Raw genomic sequence first — 19267 nt, 5'->3', positions numbered from 1 at the left:
AATATATCTAGAACCGATACTTCCGGCGGCGGCGCTGTGGAGCAGTCGAAACCCAAAATGACACAGCCGAAGAAGGCTGTGTCTGAGCTAAAAACGTTGGCACTATCATTACTTCCAGTTTCGACTGTATTCCTCACCAGTTTTTGCCTTTGTGTGTCTCCTCTCTCCAGGCCGTGTGTGCGTGCGTGTGCGTGTGTGTGTGTGTTAGTGTGAGTGTGACATGGCGTTGGCCGGCCGAGACGTATGATTGGACATGGAAGCTGTCAGTCAAGCCAACGCCTCGCAGCACGAGCTCCGCCTCTTCGCCCCGTCCAATGACGACCCCGGTTACCATGACTACGGCTCCAGCGCGGGCGGGGCCAGCCCCTCCCTTCTGCCCCCGCCCATCGACTTTGAGGGTGTCAACTTCCCCGAGGACCCCATCAAACTGCTGAGTGTACAGGTAAAATACCCTCAGCGCTAAAACGGCTCTCAAGTGACAATTTCATGCTTAAATCTGAACCCAAGCATTTATTTATGATAAATGGATCTTCATGCCTGTGGGAAATGGCATGCAACGGTGTGTGTGTGTGTGTGTGTGTGTGTGTGTGTGTGTGTGTGTGTGTGTGTGTGTGTGTGTGTGTGTGTGTGAGAGAGAGGGAGAGAGAGAGAGTTTAGGCTTTAACATACTGTAATGGGCTTTTAGGCTATAGTTTAATGGTCTGCTTAGTAAGCGAAGAGAGAAGGTCCGCACACTGCATGAGCTCCCATTTACCTTTTATTAAACAGAGTAGTGACGTTTCGAGCACACACGCTCTTCCTCAGACAAGCTTAGTAACAACTGCTTAGTAAGCGAACATAACGGATAGTCTGTTTTCCTCAAAAGTCTGTTTTCAGTGAATCCGAAAGTCAGAACAAATTTCTTAAATAAGCATTATGCATCAAAATAGAATATCCATTGACTAAACTGTTTATTTCACAGTAGACAAAACAAAATGAAAAAAATTCCCTGTCGATGGAGTTGAGCAGACGCCGCAGGGCATTGTGGGATAGCTTGATCAAAAAGGATATGTCTACGCTGCCTTCAGAACATGCCCAGTTGGAGACATGACTTGTTGCCTCTGACCAGGCGGCATCGAGCCATTCGAGACATTAGCCAGAGTTGAGAGACCTGAGGCGTTACTATGACGACCGGCGTCATGATGACAGCAAGCGATTAAACTGTCACAAATCCCAAAACACAAATCGGATCTCGTGTAAATCACAATGTGGACAATCAGCATGAAAGATTAGAATTGAAAAAAAACAAATCGGATTTGCCTGCTGCTGTCTGAACATAATGTCATGCTGTAACATGCTGATAGCATGTCTCTCTCTCTCTCTCTCTCGCACACACACACACACGCACGCACGCACACACACACACATACACACACACACACACACACACACACACACACACACACACACACACACACACACACACACACACACACACACACACACACACACACACACACACACACTGCATCATGGCTGATGGAAGCGTGCATCAAAACCCAGCCAACAGATTTTCATTCTCTTAAAGTCATTTGCATTTGCTTTCCCTGAGCATAGCCTGGGCTCAGGATAGCTCTACTGCACCCTTTTAGCCCCTTTTCTTACTCCTTTTTCTGCCTATTATGTCTCTTTTAGTGTGTTTTGTTCTTACTGTACAGTGTCCTTGAGTCTGAGAAAGGCGCTTTTTAAATTGAATTTATTATTATTATTATTATTATTAAAGTCTTCTGCTTAAATATGTGAATTTAAAATGACTTTCTTAGAATCAGAATCGCTTTTTTTTGCGCAAGTTACATGAGGAATTTGTCTTAGTGTCTGTATGCAGCGTAGCGGTCAGATCGATATACAGAGATAAGATGTAGGAAAGCTAGATCAAGACAATCGCAACGTTGCAAGTGCAATCAAATCAAGTAAATGTATATACAATATGTACATGAGTGAACAAGTGTTCTGTGGATATAGTAAATATGAATTTACTATCAAGCCAAAGAGTGAAAGCATCTGTCTGTGCTCCACTTCCTTTACATTTGCACACACAGTGGAAAATGGAGCTATGGATATGGTAATCAGCAGTGTTGGGAAAGTTACTGAAAATTGGTAATTAGTTACAGTTACTAGTTACTTCTCTCAAAAGGTAATTTAATTACTTTAAAGTTACCAGTTACTTCAAAGTAATTAGTTACTAGGGAAAGTAACTTTTGCGTTACATTTAAAAGTCCGCTTCGATTGTTATTAATGCACACATTATGTTAGTGTTGCTGTGCCACCGTGTGGCATTGAACATTCGCTTATTGGGGAGGCTATCAAGGTCCTTAGCCTCTGGGGCTCTGGCTGCAGCTCTCTCCCCGGACTAGGTCTGAGGATCAGAAACTGGGTAATCCTCTGAAGTTGTCCGTTATTTTCATGTCCTAAAGTAACTAGTAACTAGCCCAGTTACTATTTTAGTAACTGTAACCGAGTTACTGAATTTGAAAAAGTAATTAGTTAGATTACTAGTTACTGAAAAAGGTAGTTAAGTTACAGTAACTAGTTACTTAGTAACTAGTTACTCCGAACACTGGTAATCAGTGCCAGGAGAGAGGGCAACATCCCCTGTCCACCGCCCCCAACAATCTCTGGACAAAACATCAGCAGAGTCTCCACCTTTAAACTGCTTGGAGTTCATGATGGGACACGCCCATTAAATACATGCTCTCAAAGACCTGGCCAAGGATCCATTACCTCAGTGCAGAGATGGGGACTTGGACTTGAGACTTGGACTTGAGTCGCACTTAAGTCACCCACACAGTGACTTGAGACTTGACTTGAGACTCGTCCTCAAAGACTTGAGACTTGACTTGGACTTGAAGGTTTGGGACTTGTGAACAATCCTTATGTTTCTTTATTTATTTTTTGGTGCATTAACATTAAGGAAATGTCTACTAATGTCATCTCTACTCATTGCTGCTACTGTATTCTAATAGATAAGGACTGAGGATAATACAGTACATGCTTTGAATTCCTTAGTTTTAGCTATGCAGTGTTCTAAGCAGACCGGATGGCATGCAGCAGATGATAGAACGCTCGCTCACTCCATAGGGACTTGAGACTTGACTTGGACTTTCCCCTCAAAGACTTGAGACTTGACTTGGACTTGTGACCAAAGACTTGTGACTTGACTTGGACTTGCAAAAAATGACTTTTGAGCATCTCTGCCTCAGTGTTGCCAAAAGAGCTGGTCTTCCCATGTGATGGAGAAGGAGAGCCAGCACACAAAATGTCCTTTCTTTGTGTTTATTCCAGTTTCACCAGGTACACAGACACGAACGTTTCAGCCTAACGGCCTTCTTCACTTCAGCGTGTTGCTGTGTCAGGCGGAAATTACGCTTAAATACAATGAGACCGGAAGTCCATTCAATAAACGAAATATCACAATTCAGTTACAGTATATAAAGAATTAAAGAACCAACCAATGCACAAGTTCCAATGTCAAAGAAAAATGTCTACATACAACAATGCGTGACCACAAAACAAAATACAATATACATTTTTTAAAGGAATTATGCTTAGATAATTGCACATATTTCTACTGTAATGGCCTAGAAATAGGTCCTGCTGTGTTGTAGGTAACAGACAGGAGAGATTAAGCTAGGGCTGGAATGCATATTACTAAGTACAATAAAAATATATTCATAGAAAATTGCAGATTCAAAGAAAGCAGCCTAATAACAGTTCCTCATTGAGTCCTTTCGGATGCTCTGTCTGAAGAGTGTGAATCCAAAAGGCCTCCCTTTGTAGCAAGGCCCTATCTCTATCCCCACCCCTTCTCAATGGACTGACAGTTTCTATGCCCTGGAACCTCAGAGTGCAAACATCATGTCCCATAGCGTTGAAATGTCTCGCTACAGACGATTTTTCATCCTTATTATGAATGTTACTTTTGTGCTCGGAGATGCAGGTTTTGAGTTCTCTACGAGTTTTCCCCACGTAAACATTTGAACAAGGGCACTTTAACAAGTACACCACGAATTTAGATCTACAGGAAATTCTACTTTTAATGTTGTACTTCTTGCCAGATTGTGGCTACTTCTTGCCTTCTTCCATGTGATGTCTTAAAACAAAAATCTACCTGAAAATAAAAGCGTGTAGTGCTGCTGGATTGACAGAATGACACTGCCAGACCGTATAAATATATGGACGTACCGTGCACATCACACACTCGTTTTAGGACTCGTGTTTTGAAGCCTCGAGGTTGGCATTTTCACTGTCGCCATCTTGGTTATTTGGAGCCAGAAGTGACGTCAATTTGGTCCGTGATCGGCGAGCTGCACGATCACTGGACAGGCGACCTGTCAATCACGCCCCAAAGCACAGTCTGCTTTGTCATCAATTTGACTCTAAATGGGACCATAATTTACTAAATGAACATCATGCTGTGTTGAAGAAGACTTGAAACTAGAGATTGAGTCCATAAGTCATCCCCTGCAGGCCATTCAAAAGAATGCAGGTTTAAGTTACTTCTGCATTGCCTGCTGAAACGGAGCTACGAGCTAGCCCACTGGGTATAACGGTTCACTGATATTGGAATATTGGCCTGAATTGCCTGTGTGATTAAAATCTGATCCTGAAAATAAACACTTTGTTGTTGTTTGTTTCTAGGTGGTGTTGATCTTGGCCTATAGCACCATCATAGTGCTGGGGGTTCTGGGTAACTCGCTGGTTATCTACGTCATCTACCGCTTCAAGACTCTACGCACCGTCACCAACTTCTTCATAGCCAACCTGGCTGTCGGTAAGCTTTTACACACAAGCAACGCAGGCGCACGCACACACACACACACACACACACACACACACACACACACACACACACACACACACACACACACACACTCTCTCTCTTGCTCTCTCTCTCTTGCTCTCTCTCTTTATATTTGTACTCCAGTGCTGTGAGTCATGTGACCTGGAAAATGCATTCCAGCATACAGAAATGGTGACCTGTGTGTGTGTGTGTGTGTGTGTGTGTGTGTGTGTGTGTGTGTGTGTGTGTGTGTGTGTGTGTGTGTGTGTGTGTGTGTGTGTGTGCGTGCATGTGTGTGTGTTGCCTACCTCCTGTAGGTCATTGGGAGTGATGACTCAACAAACATCTGTCAGCTGCATGTTATCTCTCTGTGATGGATGGGATTTGTCTAAGGCTTTGTTTGGGTCAGAGAGAGAGAGAGAGAGAGAGAGAGACAGAGGGAGTGTGTGTGTGTGAGAGAGAGAGAGAGAGAGAGAGAGAGCAGAGAGAGGGAGTGTGTGTGTGTGTGTGTGTGAGAGAGAGAGAGAGGAGAGAGAGAGGGTGTGTGTGTGTGAGAGAGAGAGAGAGAGAGAGAGAGAGAGAGAGAGAGAGAGAGAGAGAGAGAGAGAGAGAGAGAGAGCTGTGTGTTTGTTGTGAAGTTTTACTGAAATTACTTTGCCTTTTCCGTTCCACTCAAGTGCCACGAGTGAACAAGTTGATAAGAAAAATGCAATTTATTCCAAACACACTTTTCATTAAAAGTATTAAAAGTAGGGGGGAAATAGTTGTTTGGAAAAACCAACAGCCTAAATAGGCTGACAACTAAACAATGAATGAATTCAGTAACACACAAACAAACAAACAAATGAAATAAATAGTGAAAGGCGATAGGGTGTGCACTCTTCATTATAAACACCACAGGGAATTAGATAATTTAATAACCCCTGAACCAAAACTAGGAACAAAATAAATGAATTAGTAAATAAATACGGGGCTGCACAAATAATAGATCTGTGTTGGTGCAATGCGCTATAAAGCAGTGGTTGTTTAGCAGCTGACACAAAATGACTTTCTTTAGTTTTACACCATATAGAGTTTCTATCAGGGGTGGGCATTTTTTTTCTCCAGAGGGCTATACTGACTTACATCAACTAAGCGAAGGGCCACACATTGGACATCATACCTGCCAACACCCGTATTCCTAAAGATTCTTAGTGCAAAGAGTTGCTCCTAGTGGCCAAATTCTAAGAAAATTCTTAGAATCATGATGTTTTCTTAGAATTTCCCCTAAAAGTGAAGAGTAGATCCTAGTAAAGATAAAAGGTATTCCTAAAGAATACTAGCTCTTAAGAGAGCTCCTAAGGTGAAATCTGTTAAGAGCAGGGAAGAGGACTTTTAAGAGGCTTAGGAGTTCCCTAAGCAGAGGAGAAAATGGCGGAAAGAAGAGGCAGGAGAGATATTCTCCAAACACTGGATGACAGTGAATTAATTAAACGCTACAGATTGGATCGTGCAGGAATCATGTTCGTGGTTGATCTCATTAGAGATGCGCTTACTTCTCCAACCCAACGCCACAATGCAATATCACCGGAAATGAAAGTCATCACAACACTGAGGTATTTAGCAACAGGTAAAATGCAACAATGCAGCAGTGATGACTTGGGTCTGTCACAACCCTCCATCAGCAGGGTCATCAAGCAAACACTGACAGCGCTGTCACAGCCTCATATTATGACACAATTTGTTTCATTTCCGCTGGATGTCCACACTTTACAGGCTCACAAAAGGGCATTCATGGACGCAAATAAATATAACTATCAGCATGTGAATACTGTGCAAGTGGGCCTGAGTTTTCACACATTTTTTAAGATAATTTTGAAGTATAGCTTACTATTCATTTAACAGAGATTTTCTTTTTATGTAAAATATTATTTATAATTACACAGTCTTCATAGAGATTAGATTCTATGATTAAGTTTATTGATTTGGCAGTCCATTCTATGCCCATTATCATCAAAAGTGTATTTTTATCTAGCTTTTAGGATCAACCAATCACAGCTTTTGAAATGATGACTCATACCTGGCAACGGGGTCAACCACACCTCCTCACTAAGATAGGAGTTTCTGTCCATTCCTTGCTCAGAGTTCTCTGAGAATGTTCTGGAATCACTCCTAAGCTAAGACTCCTTGCTAGGAATTTTTAGGCTAAGTTAGGAGCTCTCTGAGAGGATTCTCAGAATCTTTAGGCATAGATTTTCACAGGAGTCTCCCCATTTTTAACCCTCTCTCCCATTGTGATTGATCATTTCTTGATTTAGATAAACCATTCGAAAATTGGTGCTGTTGGAACGATCCATTTGTAGCACACCAAAGGGCTCTGCTGCACAGTTACGCAGTGAATATCTAAAAAAAGAATAGAAACCGCACACTCTGGCTCCGATGCAATGGATTTAATAGACGGACAACGTTTCGGCCTGGTGGCCTTTGTCAAGTCATGTACAAACAAGGTGAAGAGCACAGTCTTGTAACAGAGACACACCTAGACCACAGGTGCAGCCAATCAATTAGAATCAGGTGCAACCAATCAATTAGGATCAGTCAGTCACTGCAAGTGAATGAGAACTTATAAGTGATCCAAGTGTGAAAAGCACAATTTTCCAATGACAAAAAAGTTACAATATATAACCTTTACAGCCAAACAAACAATGAATGGTAAAAACCATCCAGAGTGAAAATTCACAAAGGAGATGGTGTTACAAAGTTACAATGGACCTCCTTCACAGCTGCCACCCTGCATCCAAAAGGCAGGAAGGAGGTGCAACCAACCCACCAACCAGGGACCCAGGACCGGAACACCTAAATGAACCAAAGACAGGAGACCCTGATTGAGGTTTTGGTGCACCCACGCCACCTCCACCCAAGACACAAAATGGCCGCTGCGAAAGAGGCCCACCTAAAAAAAAACACATAGTGGGCCAAACAAGGCTAATACAGCTCCAAGTGGAGACAAATTACAAAATATTTACAGAGTATTTACAAACAAGCCGTAGGATGCAAAGTGAGCATCAGACCCCTATGGGGCATCATAAACAGTACATCCTAGTCAGCCGATGCAGTGAAAAGGCCTAGTGACGTCAATTTCCCTGTAAGGAAAACAAAAAATTATAAGAAACATTTTAGTTCAAAATCAATATTTAGACCAAAAGGAGATAAGGTGTTTAGATAGTGAATATAGAAGTGCTGCCTCCTAGAAAGGAGATTCTCTAGGTTCCCACCTCTCCTAGGGAGGGAGACCTTCTCTATCCCAATGTATCTGAGCGAGGAGATGGGGTGATTCTCCTCTACAAAATGGGCTGCTACAGGGTAGTTGAGATTCTTACACCTGATGGTACTGCGGTGTTCGGAAATACGGGTTTTTAATTCTCTGCTGGTTTTACCATAGGACTTACCACAGGGGCAGGTGATGAGGTAAATAACTGATTTGGTGTAACAGGTGATAACCCCTTTAATGGGGATGGGCTTCCCAGTGTGGGGGTGCTGAAAGGTGCTACATCGGTGGGTGAAGTAGTTACATTGAGCACAAGCCCCACAGCGGCGGTTACCATCTGGAATAGGTGCCAACACTGTTTGAGAAGGCACAACAGAAATAGGGGGTAAATCGGAGTTAACTAAACGATCTCTTAAATTAACACCTCGTTTGAAAACAACCAAAGGGGGATCCTTAAAGATGTTCTGTAAACTAGTATCTGTTTTGAGTATATGCCAATGGTTATTGATAACCCCTTTAATCTGCTCAGAACATTTAGAATATTGGGTGGTCTAAATGATAGAGGGATTTTTGGTCTTAGCTTTTCTCTGGAAGAGATCATCCCTGGGTCTGTCGTTGATTCGTTTAACAGCTGTATTTATTTGAGTTGCCTTATACTAGGCCGTGTTGGGACCCATGAAAAAGTGCTTAGAAAATGAGTTTCGTTCCCATGTCATGGGCACTACTCATTCAATGCATTTTTTCATAGACAATGCCCTTCTGGACTTTGGGTTAAAAGTTCTACTCATAATATCCTGCAGTATTTTGTCACCAGCCAGAAATGTATAAACAGTTTATAACCAAAAAACGAAAATCTTGTGCTGCTGTTTTTGCTTGTAAAATGTGTTTTTGGCAACACAAAATCTTTCTCAAATGTCATAAATGCTAAAATGCATATACTTAACATCTGAAACAAGTATTGGTGCCTTTAGTTTACTCATGTGAATTTAGATCATGAAATGTAGCATATTTGTTAAAGAATATGCTTCAACTTAAGTGTTTGCCACACAGTACAATGAAACCTCCACAGTAAATTGTGCCAAAAGCTTATGTTTCATACATAGAAAATGTCTCAACCTACTGTGTAATGAAAGGTAGAAAAGAAAATCAGGGCACCTTGGACCAAAATGGCAGAAAATCTATCAAAATGTTACCACGCCCCCTAAATTGGAATAATGCAAAAAATGGACAAGACTAAAAATTAAAGTACTAGAGGTCAGAATTATTACAACATATGGTATGAAACATTTATTCAAGTACCACAAAGTGTCACAGCATCTGTCATTTGTACACCCCCCCCCCCCCCCCCGCCAAGGAAATATATGAAAATACAAAATAGCATACAAATTAGGGATGTCAATTTTCGGTTAATTTCACTTTCGATTAACCGACGCTAATAATCGATTAACCTATCGGTTAATTCATAATTTTTTAATATTAACACCTTAAGTGCCATAGCCGAAATAATTCGTCTTACATAATCCAACGCTTAAGTGCCAGAGCCGAAATAACTCGTCTTACATGTTTTTTTGACGGTGGGACATCAATCAACCCCTTTTACATCTTCGAGATAACTATAGGAGCAAGAGCATGTGTGTAATCTATTTTACCGACCACTAAGTGGCGACAGATACAGAGAGAAGCCACAGCCACGGGACCCGTACACCAAAAGCAGCCGCCTCCCGCGGAAATGGCTTGGCGATTTTACAGTCAGAAGCCCGGAGACACACACACAGAACGGACAGAGATCCCCTCCCCCCCAGAGCCGCGGAGCAACGCGCGAACACACACACACACACACACACACACACACACACACACACACACACACACACACACACACACACCGCGGGAGCAAGCCATTCAAGGAAATGGCTTGGCGATTTTACAGTAATCCATTTCAGACTCGTCCCCGCACGCAGGCAAGCAGGCAGGCAGGCACGCAGACAGACAGGCAGGCAGCACAACGCGCTTCTGACACGCCCGCTGTTAGAGCCAGGAGGAAGGAGGAGAAGACACACGGAGGGAGGAGTTTGAATGAGAGGGGTGTTTCCTGTTGTTATGGAGGAAATTACTGTTCAAAACTATTGTTTAGAATGTCTGACGGTCTTACTGATGCCAAAAATGAATGGTTAAAGTGACTGTTTCACAAAAAGCCATTTATCTCTGAATAAATTTCCAGACGCTGAAACCATGCTGTACTCAACGGCTAATATCTACATAACTACTAACTCTGCAAACTAACTCTTTTAGACAGAGAAAGCACACATTCTATTAGTTATTTTTAGATGATTGGTGTTCATGAATTCTTAACAGAAAAGAATCCTCGGCTGTTCTAAAATGAGCCAGAATCGTCAAAAACACCCCTGGCACAACTTACCTACAGGAATGAAAACATGGCTGGCACTCAATGTGTTAAAAAAAAAAAAAATTTTTTTTTTTTTTTTTTTTTTTGTCTATTTACTCAATGAACTCATGCCCAAACAAGGCGTGTCTATTTAGATGCTGAAATGTTAATGCTTTTTGTGTTAGAATTTCTAACACAAAAAGCATTAACAAGCATTAACAAAAAGCATCAACATTTCAACACAAATTCTTTTTGTGTTAGAATTTCTAACACAAAAAGCATTAACATTTCAGCATCGAAATAGACACGCCTTGTTTGGGCATGAGCTCATTGAGTAAATAGACCAAAAAAAAAAAAATTTTTTTTTTTTTTTAATATTAACTGATAGACCGACAGCAATAACCGAACAACGACGTTAGCGACGGTTAATCGATTAACGGTTAACCGTTGACATCCCTAATACAAATGCATCACAATAAAACCTTCTGTTGGCTGTGTAAGTAGTCTGTGCTGTTTGCATTTATGCATTGCATTTAACTGGATGTAGGCAGTGTGGCAATTCTTTAACAATTTAACAATTTAACAATTAACATGGTCCAGTTCTAGCTGATCAGCAAGTTCAACACTTCGCTTCAGAATAGTGTTAACTGTTGACATCTCTGTCGGTGAAGCCTCAATGACTGGAAGATAATACAGTGCTGACTTAGGTAGAGTGGCATCACTTTGTAGCATTGTGTGGAAACCTGTCCAGCCTGGTACTGTACATGCTTCAGCATCTGTGTTCTTCACTAAAACATATGCCAGTTCTGTTTTGGCAGCAGACACAGTGTTCAACCTGTACGTTTCCACCTGCAATGGAACACTTTCATCCTGAAGCAAGTTCTGTGGCCCTTGTCTTTTAGTCTGTGGATAGTGTTGTAGCGGGATGCTAGGAGGTGCTTTGAATGTGTAAACTGACTTCGGCAGTGGCTGTCTGTCTGGTCTAGACATTGTTTCAACAACAGAACTTTGTACCATAATGCCATTTGTATGGTGAGTAGTTCCACGACCTGACAGTGTCTCCTCCCCAAAATCGATGTTATCCCACACCAGTATGGTTGGTGCCTTCTTTGAGAACCCCTTAGGGATTTTGTCTCTGCCCTCTAGAAGTTGTAGTGACGCTAGGCTAGTGTCTAGACTGACAACTGTGTTCCATGAAGCACAGTGTCCTAATCTGTTCAGTAGTGACAGAACATTGGATGAACCTGTTAAATGGCGAACAGTTAGACCAAGACACAGTGACTTAGGCGTCTGCTTCCGACCTTTAGAAGCAAGATACACAATGTCTTGACAAACAGATAAAACTTTTAGGTTCACATCTTCAGGAATATCAACATAATGGTCTAGTGTTGGTTCCTCTGTTGCACCTATAATCCAGGAAATCACATTGAATAGTTCAACTGGCACAACAGATTTTGCGTCAGAAACATTCAAATCCTCTGCTGTGGGAGGCCAGGGGCATTTCATCCCGGGAGTTTCATTCACAAGTCTCTTCAATATCAGTCCTGCACTGTACAGTGTCCTTGTGTGCTCTGTAGTTTGTCCAGATGTGTGTTCATTGTCACTTTCAGCTTGGCTTACCTCGGTTGACTCAGTTGTTGTCGTGTCTGATGGATGCGGTAGCCTGTCTAACAGTGTATCTGCTGATAATGTTTCAACAAAAACCAGTTCGGAGATGTTGCGCGTTGCAGGGCTGTGAAACACCAGCTGGGGGAAATCACGGGCCAACCGCTTTTTCAGTTTATCCTGCCTGCAAAATGAAAATATAGAAAAAGACGAGCACAAATGTATAAATAAAGGGATTTTTTTCACAATGAGAAACAAATACATTAAAACATACTGTCAGCCTTTCTTGTGAGCGAATAAATCAATAAAATGGAAACTTTTCAGTATGAAAGAGGTTCTTTTTTGTTTACTGAACTGTCAAGGACACAGTTACCTGTAGTCTGAAGCATCAATATCCTCATTCTTCTTAACGATGTCTATGAACTTCTTCCTTAGTTGGTTCATTTTCAGGATTTCTTGTTTATCGATAATCCTTTGACGGATGACTCGTTCGCAGAATATCTTGTAGCTGGCAGGAAAGGGTTGTTGTTCATTTCTGAAAACACACACACGCAGACAAAAAAATACTTAACATGTGCAAAGAGGTCTGCTGTCAACATTGTATCTAAAGACAGACAAAATAGTATTTGTTGTAGGTCAAAGCCTTACTTTTGAAATGTGCAGTGTTAATGCAATGTAATAACTCACACTTCATCTGTGGTTGCAGTAGCTATGTGTTGCCGTAGACTTTGACAAGGACCTTGTGTATTCTCTGTAACAGGACCTGTGGTAACGCACTTCCAGAGACACACAGTCTTTGTCTTTGATATGCAAAAGAACGCTAGAGTCTTCCTTCTTCTCAGCAGCCTTCCGCAACTGGCCTGAAAACAAAAAAAAGTTATAATCAGCTTTACTGTCAAATCACACATTTTATAATTAAAAAAAAGTGGGTGACATTTGTTTTTGTATCTTTTATCCATTTTATTGTTATTACAAGAAAAAAGAGGGGGGGGGGGGGCAAGGAGATCAAGGCAATAAAAGAAAATGCTCCCTCTCTCTCTGTGTGTGTGTGTGTGTGTGTGTGTGTGTGTGTGTGTGTGTGTGTGTGTGTGTGTGTGTGTGTGTGTGTGTGTGTGTGTGTGTGTGAGATAGAGAGAGAGAGGGGGGGGTCGCTTACCTGCAGACACTGTCTCTGCTTGTGAAAGTTGATCCTTCTTCCGTTTTCCACCAACAGTAATATATTTGTCCACCTTTTTACAAATGATGCAGATGGCTGGAAGGACAGGGCCAGCAGAACGGACGGGCAAACCTGTCCGAGACCGAAGTTTCTTTCGGGGGGTTTCAGACGTGGCTCCGTCGGGGCCGATGCTGTCCGAGGCTGCGGCTGCATCTGGTTCTTCTTCTTCTTCCCCCTGCACCATCTGTGTGCAGCGTTTCTCAGCCAAACCCAAACGTCTTTTACAAATAAAGCGACGGTAACGGTGAAATCCAGCGTCCTCGGGAACATGGTCAAAATCCACGTCCACGCAATGTTTAAAAGTTTCAGCGATAACTTTACTATCGCCGTCCAGACAAAGCCACTGTTTGACGACAGACCTGTAAGTGTCCCACCTTGTCTGGGTAAAATCCTGCACGTCCTCATTCTGTACTGACAAAAAGTGCATATAGCATCGTTTGGAGTCCTTTGATTCCCGGCTTTTACGCACTTTTTTCAGCTGTTTTGGTTTCTTTTTCCCCTCTTCGCTGCTTGAACTGGTGGTCGCCATGGCTCTAATGTTATTACGGCAAGGGAATAAAGCGGCTACGCGATTGGTCCACGTGACCAAAACCACACCACTCCCCTTGCACAGATTAGTACGCCTAGTAAGAAATAGTGCCGTCTTTGACCACTGATTATAAAAATACTGCAGGATAACACGAGTAGAACTTTTTTATTTGTACTTTCTACCTATAGATCTCTTTTATGGAGAAAAAAGTGTGTAGTGCCCCTGCCGTGGGAACGGAAGTAAACGAAAATGCTAGTCACAATATGGCCTATATATCAGAATTGTCCACTCGGGTTAAGCTATTGACTGATGTCATGCCATCCGCACTGTGGAGAAGCTGGTCTTGTATGCTTGTAATTGTACGTAAAGAGGTTACTGTACTGGCTGGCACAACTTTCTCAAAAGTAATCTACTGTTATAGCCTACACCTAAAACCACAGACCTGTATGGCCAGGAATTATTTAGCCTAATAAAACTGTTTTTTCTGCAATGTAGGCTATAGGCCTAGTTGAAAATAAATGTGACATTCTGAGGAGGGAAGAGTGTGTGCACGCGTGAGGTTTTGGAGAGAGAGGGACATCCATGCCATGCGTAATGTATCCAAGCAAGGATTTCCTGCACTGCGCGGAGAATACTGCGTGCACTCAAGAGCAGTGGGTTTTTTAGCGCTAACACCTGCTATTAGGTGGTGTTAAAATTGAGAGCAGCCAAGGGCATTTTTCCTAACACATTGCGCCAGACCGCCTATTTTGGCATGGGCAACACCCAAACCTGTGTTTACGCTCAGAACATGGTGATGGTATCTTCTCCAGAGTGCAAAATGACACTTGCTGGAGGCAGATGATACAGTAAGAGGCCAGTATTTAGCACGGACACGCCTGGGCCACGCCTACACCGGTGTCTTCACTTAGATTCCAGATTCTAGCTCATCCACCATTGTGGTGCCAGGAACAAGAACGCTGTGGTGGAGGAGGGAGGCGATCTGGACGGGTGGAGGAGCAGAGGGAGCGATGCGAAGTTTGGAACTTGACCATAGATTGCATACGGAGGGGCTGTCATGTGGACTGCCCTGTAGGCCAGTAGCAGTGTCTTGAATTTGATGCGAGCCAAGATGGGAAGCCAGTGAAGGTCACAGAAGAGAGGAGTGACATGAGATAATTTAGGTTGGTTGAACACCAAATGGGCTGCAGCGTTCTGAATGCGCTGAAGCGGTCGGATGGCTGCGGCAGGTAGCCCAGTACAGCTCTGTAGCCTACTGTTGACAAATGTGATATTGTAAGTCGCTTTGGATAAAAGCGTCTGCTAAATGCCATAATGTAATGTAAAATGTAATGTGCGTGTGTGTGTGTGTGTGTGTGTGTGTGTGTGTGTGTGCGCGTGCATGTGTGTGTGTGTGTGCATGCATGTGTGTGAGAGAGAGAGACATGCACGCACACACACTAATTGAAATTATAACCAACTTTGACTGTGTGCTCATATTCAAAACCCTGGACCATGTACATAAATTAACCATTAGTGGTCTGAACATGGCTGGCATGTCTAAGAGCAAAGCCAAAACAGCTTGCCAAATACTGCTCTGTTTCAGCTGTCATAGGCAGCCTGTCTGCCTGTCTGCCAAATAATGCTCTGTTTCAGCTAGGCAGCCTTGCTGTGTGCCAAATACTGCTCTGTTTCAGCTAGGCAGCCTTGCTGTGTGCCAAATACTGCTCTGTTTCAGCTAGGCAGCCTTGCTGCGTGCCAAATACTGCTCTGTTTCAGCTAGGCAGCCTTGCTGTGTGCCAAATACTGCTCTGTTTCAGCTAGGCAGCCTTGCTATGTGCCAAATACTGCTCTGTTTCAGCTAGGCAGCCTTGCTGTGTGCCAAATACTGCTCTGTTTCAGCTAGGCAGCCTTGCTGTGTGCCAAATACTGCTCTGTTTCAGCTAGGCAGCCTTGCTATGTGCCAAATACTGCTCTGTTTCAGCTAGGCAGCCTTGCTGTGTGCCAAATACTGCTCTGTTTCAGCTAGGCAGCCTTGCTGTGTGCCAAATACTGCTCTGTTGCAGCTGTCAGAGGCAGCCTGGCTGTGTGGAGGAGAAGGTGCTATGTGTACCTGAGGTGCCCATTAACTGTCTAACCTGTTATTTGATTCCCTGTCGTTTTAATTTGTGCTATCTAATAAATAATTAAATTAATTGGATTGAGAGCGCGTGCGTGTGTGCGCATGTTGGGTTGGGTGTGCAGTAACATCAGCATGGGGGGTTGATTGTTCTGAAAAGTGTGAGGCAAATTGGATGCAAAGTCGACCTCAGCTCACCTCATTGTAGCTGCTGGACATGTGGAGGTGACAACAAGGAGAAACATACACCCTCCAAAACTTATGAAATAGACCCAGGATGAAACATACACCCCACAAAACGCATGACATAGACCCAGGATGAAACATACACCCCACAAAGCGCATGACATAGACCCAGGATTAAACATACACCCCCCCAAAAAAATTGTAAAATAGCAACATTTGTGGACCAACGTTGCTATGTTACAATTGCGGCTCCGAAATTGGAAAATGGTAACGTACGTTTATACAGGGGTGGGTGTGGTTTGGGCGTGGTTTACGGAGATTTTCTGTTTCTAACCCCTCCCTCTACCCTAACCCTAACCTTAAAATCTCAGAACATTACCATTTTACAATTTCCGAGCCGAAATTGTAACATAGCAACGTTGGTCCAAAACGTTGCTGTTTTACAATTTTCTGTGAGACTGTGTTGCCCAAAACTCATGAAATAGACCCAGGATGAAACATACACCCTCCGAAACTCACAAAATAGATCCAGGATGAAACATACACCCCCCCAAAACTCATGAAATAGACCCAGGATGAAACATACACCCCCCAAAACTCATTAAATAGATCCAGGATGAAACATACACCCCCCCAAAACTCACAAAATAGACCCAGGATGAAACATACACCCCCCAAAATTCATGACATAGACCCAGGATGAAACATACACCCCCCAAAACTCATGAAATAGTAGTAGAAAACTTTAATGTCCTCCAAGGAGGCAATTTGTTGTACAGCACAGTAAGTACATGAGGACACAGACACATTAAAATAAAAACATACACAACTCATAAAAATCATAAAATCATCTGTAGTGGTCAAAAATACTACAAAAATACGCAATAATGCTGTGTATTAGGGGTGTCACAATATATCGTCCCACGAAATTTCGCGATAGTAAAACGTCACGATATGTATCGTTGAGATGAAATCTCATATCGTGAAAAAAAAAAAAAAAAAAAAAAAAAAAAAATTTTTTTTTTTCTTTTTTCCAAAAGTAGACAAAGAAACGTCTTTGTTTGTTGAAGTTCAATGTGTGGAAAGTAGTTCAGTTGAACAAGTCTCTGAAGAGACACATGAGAAGTTATACAGGAGAGAAACCATTCAATTGAGTTTCTGGCAAAACTGTTTACTTGACAGGAAAAACTGAAGATGCATAAAAAATAGACTAAGAAAAGTCTTGTTGTTTGAGTTTGAAGAAAAACTGAAGATGCATAATGAGAATTTATACTGCTGAGAAACCTTTTAGTTCAAAGTAAATCTAAGTGACGGTGTAACTCATTCTATTTCAAGATAAGCCTTATCTCCAATCTCATGTTTTTTCTAGTTGTTATTGTAATAACAATTTCCCACAACAGCATGTTTTGTATTTGTGCATTTCAAATAAAATACTACTTTTCCAGTCATATATTGTCATTATTCAAGTTTAAAAAAGATATTGTTAAAATCGTATCGTATCGTATCGTTATCGTGAACCCAGTATCGTGATACGTATCGTATCGTGAACTGAGTGTATCGTGACACCCCTACTGTGTATTAAAGTGCACGTGTTAGCAGCCCTGCATATTTAAAGTGCACGTGTTAGCAGCCCTGCATATTTAAAGTGCATATCTGATAACAATAAAAACAACAAATAAAAACTTCAGCTTCCCTGAAGCTCACATCTTATTTAGCTGGATGATTGACATGGGGATAAATGAATGTTTCCCTCTGTTGGTTCTGATCTTGGGGTATGTGTACCTCCGACCAGAAGGGAGTAGCTGAAACTCTGCTGACAGTGGATGGGTTTTGTCTGAGGAGACCTTGTCTGCCTTCACGGTCAGCCTAGTCAAATACAGGTGGTACAGGTCAGCCTGCTGTTGCCCCATGATTTTTCCACAGATCTTAACACGTTCACTGCCAATGGCGAGTTGACTCGTCAAACACAATCCAACCGTTCACTGCCAATGACGAGTTGAGACGTCAAAAAAGATTTTTTTTTTTTTTTGACGGTGCTACGTGGATCAATGCCCCCCACGTCTCCTATAAAAATATTGGAAGTATTGAATGTGTATAATCTATTTTACCGACCAACTAAGTGGCGACAGTGCTCTCCCGACAGAGAGAAAGCCAACCAAAAACAGCCGCGGGAGGAAGCCATTCTCAAGGAAATGGCTTGGCGATTTTACAGTCATCAGTCACCAGACTCGCCCGAGAGCGGCCGCGCCAGCAGCAGCACACCGAGAGCGGAGAGCGGTGCCTGGGTGCTGGCGTGGGGGATTGCAAATTTGCATAATAGATTATGGGTGAAACACACTTTGAAACACCCGCAGAAAGGCCAGAATCGCACGCATTCCGAAAACCCAGAAACGAACGAGCCTCATTCTCATACTGTAGGCGAAAACGCTTTCACGCTGCTGCACACGGGCGCACAACGGTGGGGGGTTCCAAAAATAGACTGGGTGGGCAGCATAAAGCCTAGAATCGCACAAAGCTTCATCAAAGGTCTCAACCGAAAATCCAAGAAACGATTGAGCCCTATCCACAGTCCACACTCGCCACACTCGCCGACGAGGGGCCGCCAGAGAGGGAGGCTGCTCACTGCTCAGACAGGCAGGAGAAACTGGCTTGTGACAAACGCCACCAGACACGCCCACGGAGGGAGGAGTTTGAAGGAGAGGGTGTTCAGAACTATATTGTTCAGATGTCTGATCTCTCACTGATGCCAAAAATAAATGGTTAAAGTGACTGTTCTGCCTGTTTGATTGAATTTCACAAAACTGCGATTATCTCAGCTTCCTGTCTCAGACGCTGAAACCATGCTGTACTCAACGGTTAATATCTACATAACTACTAACTCTACAAACTAACTCTTTTAGACAGAGAAAGCACACATTCTATTAGTACTTTTGTGAACTTCGTGTTCACAAAGTCCAAGCAGAAAATTATCCTCGGCTCTTGTAAAATGAGCCAGAATCCTCAAAAAACGGCTTGGCAGAAGCTACCTACAGTAAAAAAAAAACGGCTGGCAGTGAATGTGTTAACAATCTTTCCCAATTTTTTTTTTTGTGAGTAACTTTGAAATAGACCCAGGATGAAACCTACACCCCCAAAACTCATGAAATAGACCCAGGATGAAACGCCCCCAAAACTCATGAAA

General features: G+C 42.6%; 1 protein-coding gene across 1 annotated transcript in view; it reads left to right on the top strand.

Moving 5' to 3' along the window:
* Positions 1–332: 332 nt before the first annotated feature.
* Positions 333–19267, top strand: part of LOC310779450 (neuropeptide Y receptor type 2-like) — a gene marked incomplete at both ends in the record, with an annotated part of 45085 nt that continues 26150 nt past the window's right edge. The window contains 3 exon segments of the mRNA XM_083639983.1: positions 333–386; positions 389–442; positions 4678–4810. Of these exon segments, the coding sequence (XP_083496109.1) occupies positions 333–386; positions 389–442; positions 4678–4810 (241 nt within the window).

This window comes from Poromitra crassiceps (genome assembly GCF_964638095.1).
Source record: "Poromitra crassiceps genome assembly, chromosome: 7".
Lineage (NCBI taxonomy): Eukaryota > Metazoa > Chordata > Actinopteri > Beryciformes > Melamphaidae > Poromitra > Poromitra crassiceps.
Note: the sequence above shows the minus strand (reverse complement) of the source record. Positions and strands in the feature narration are given on the sequence as shown.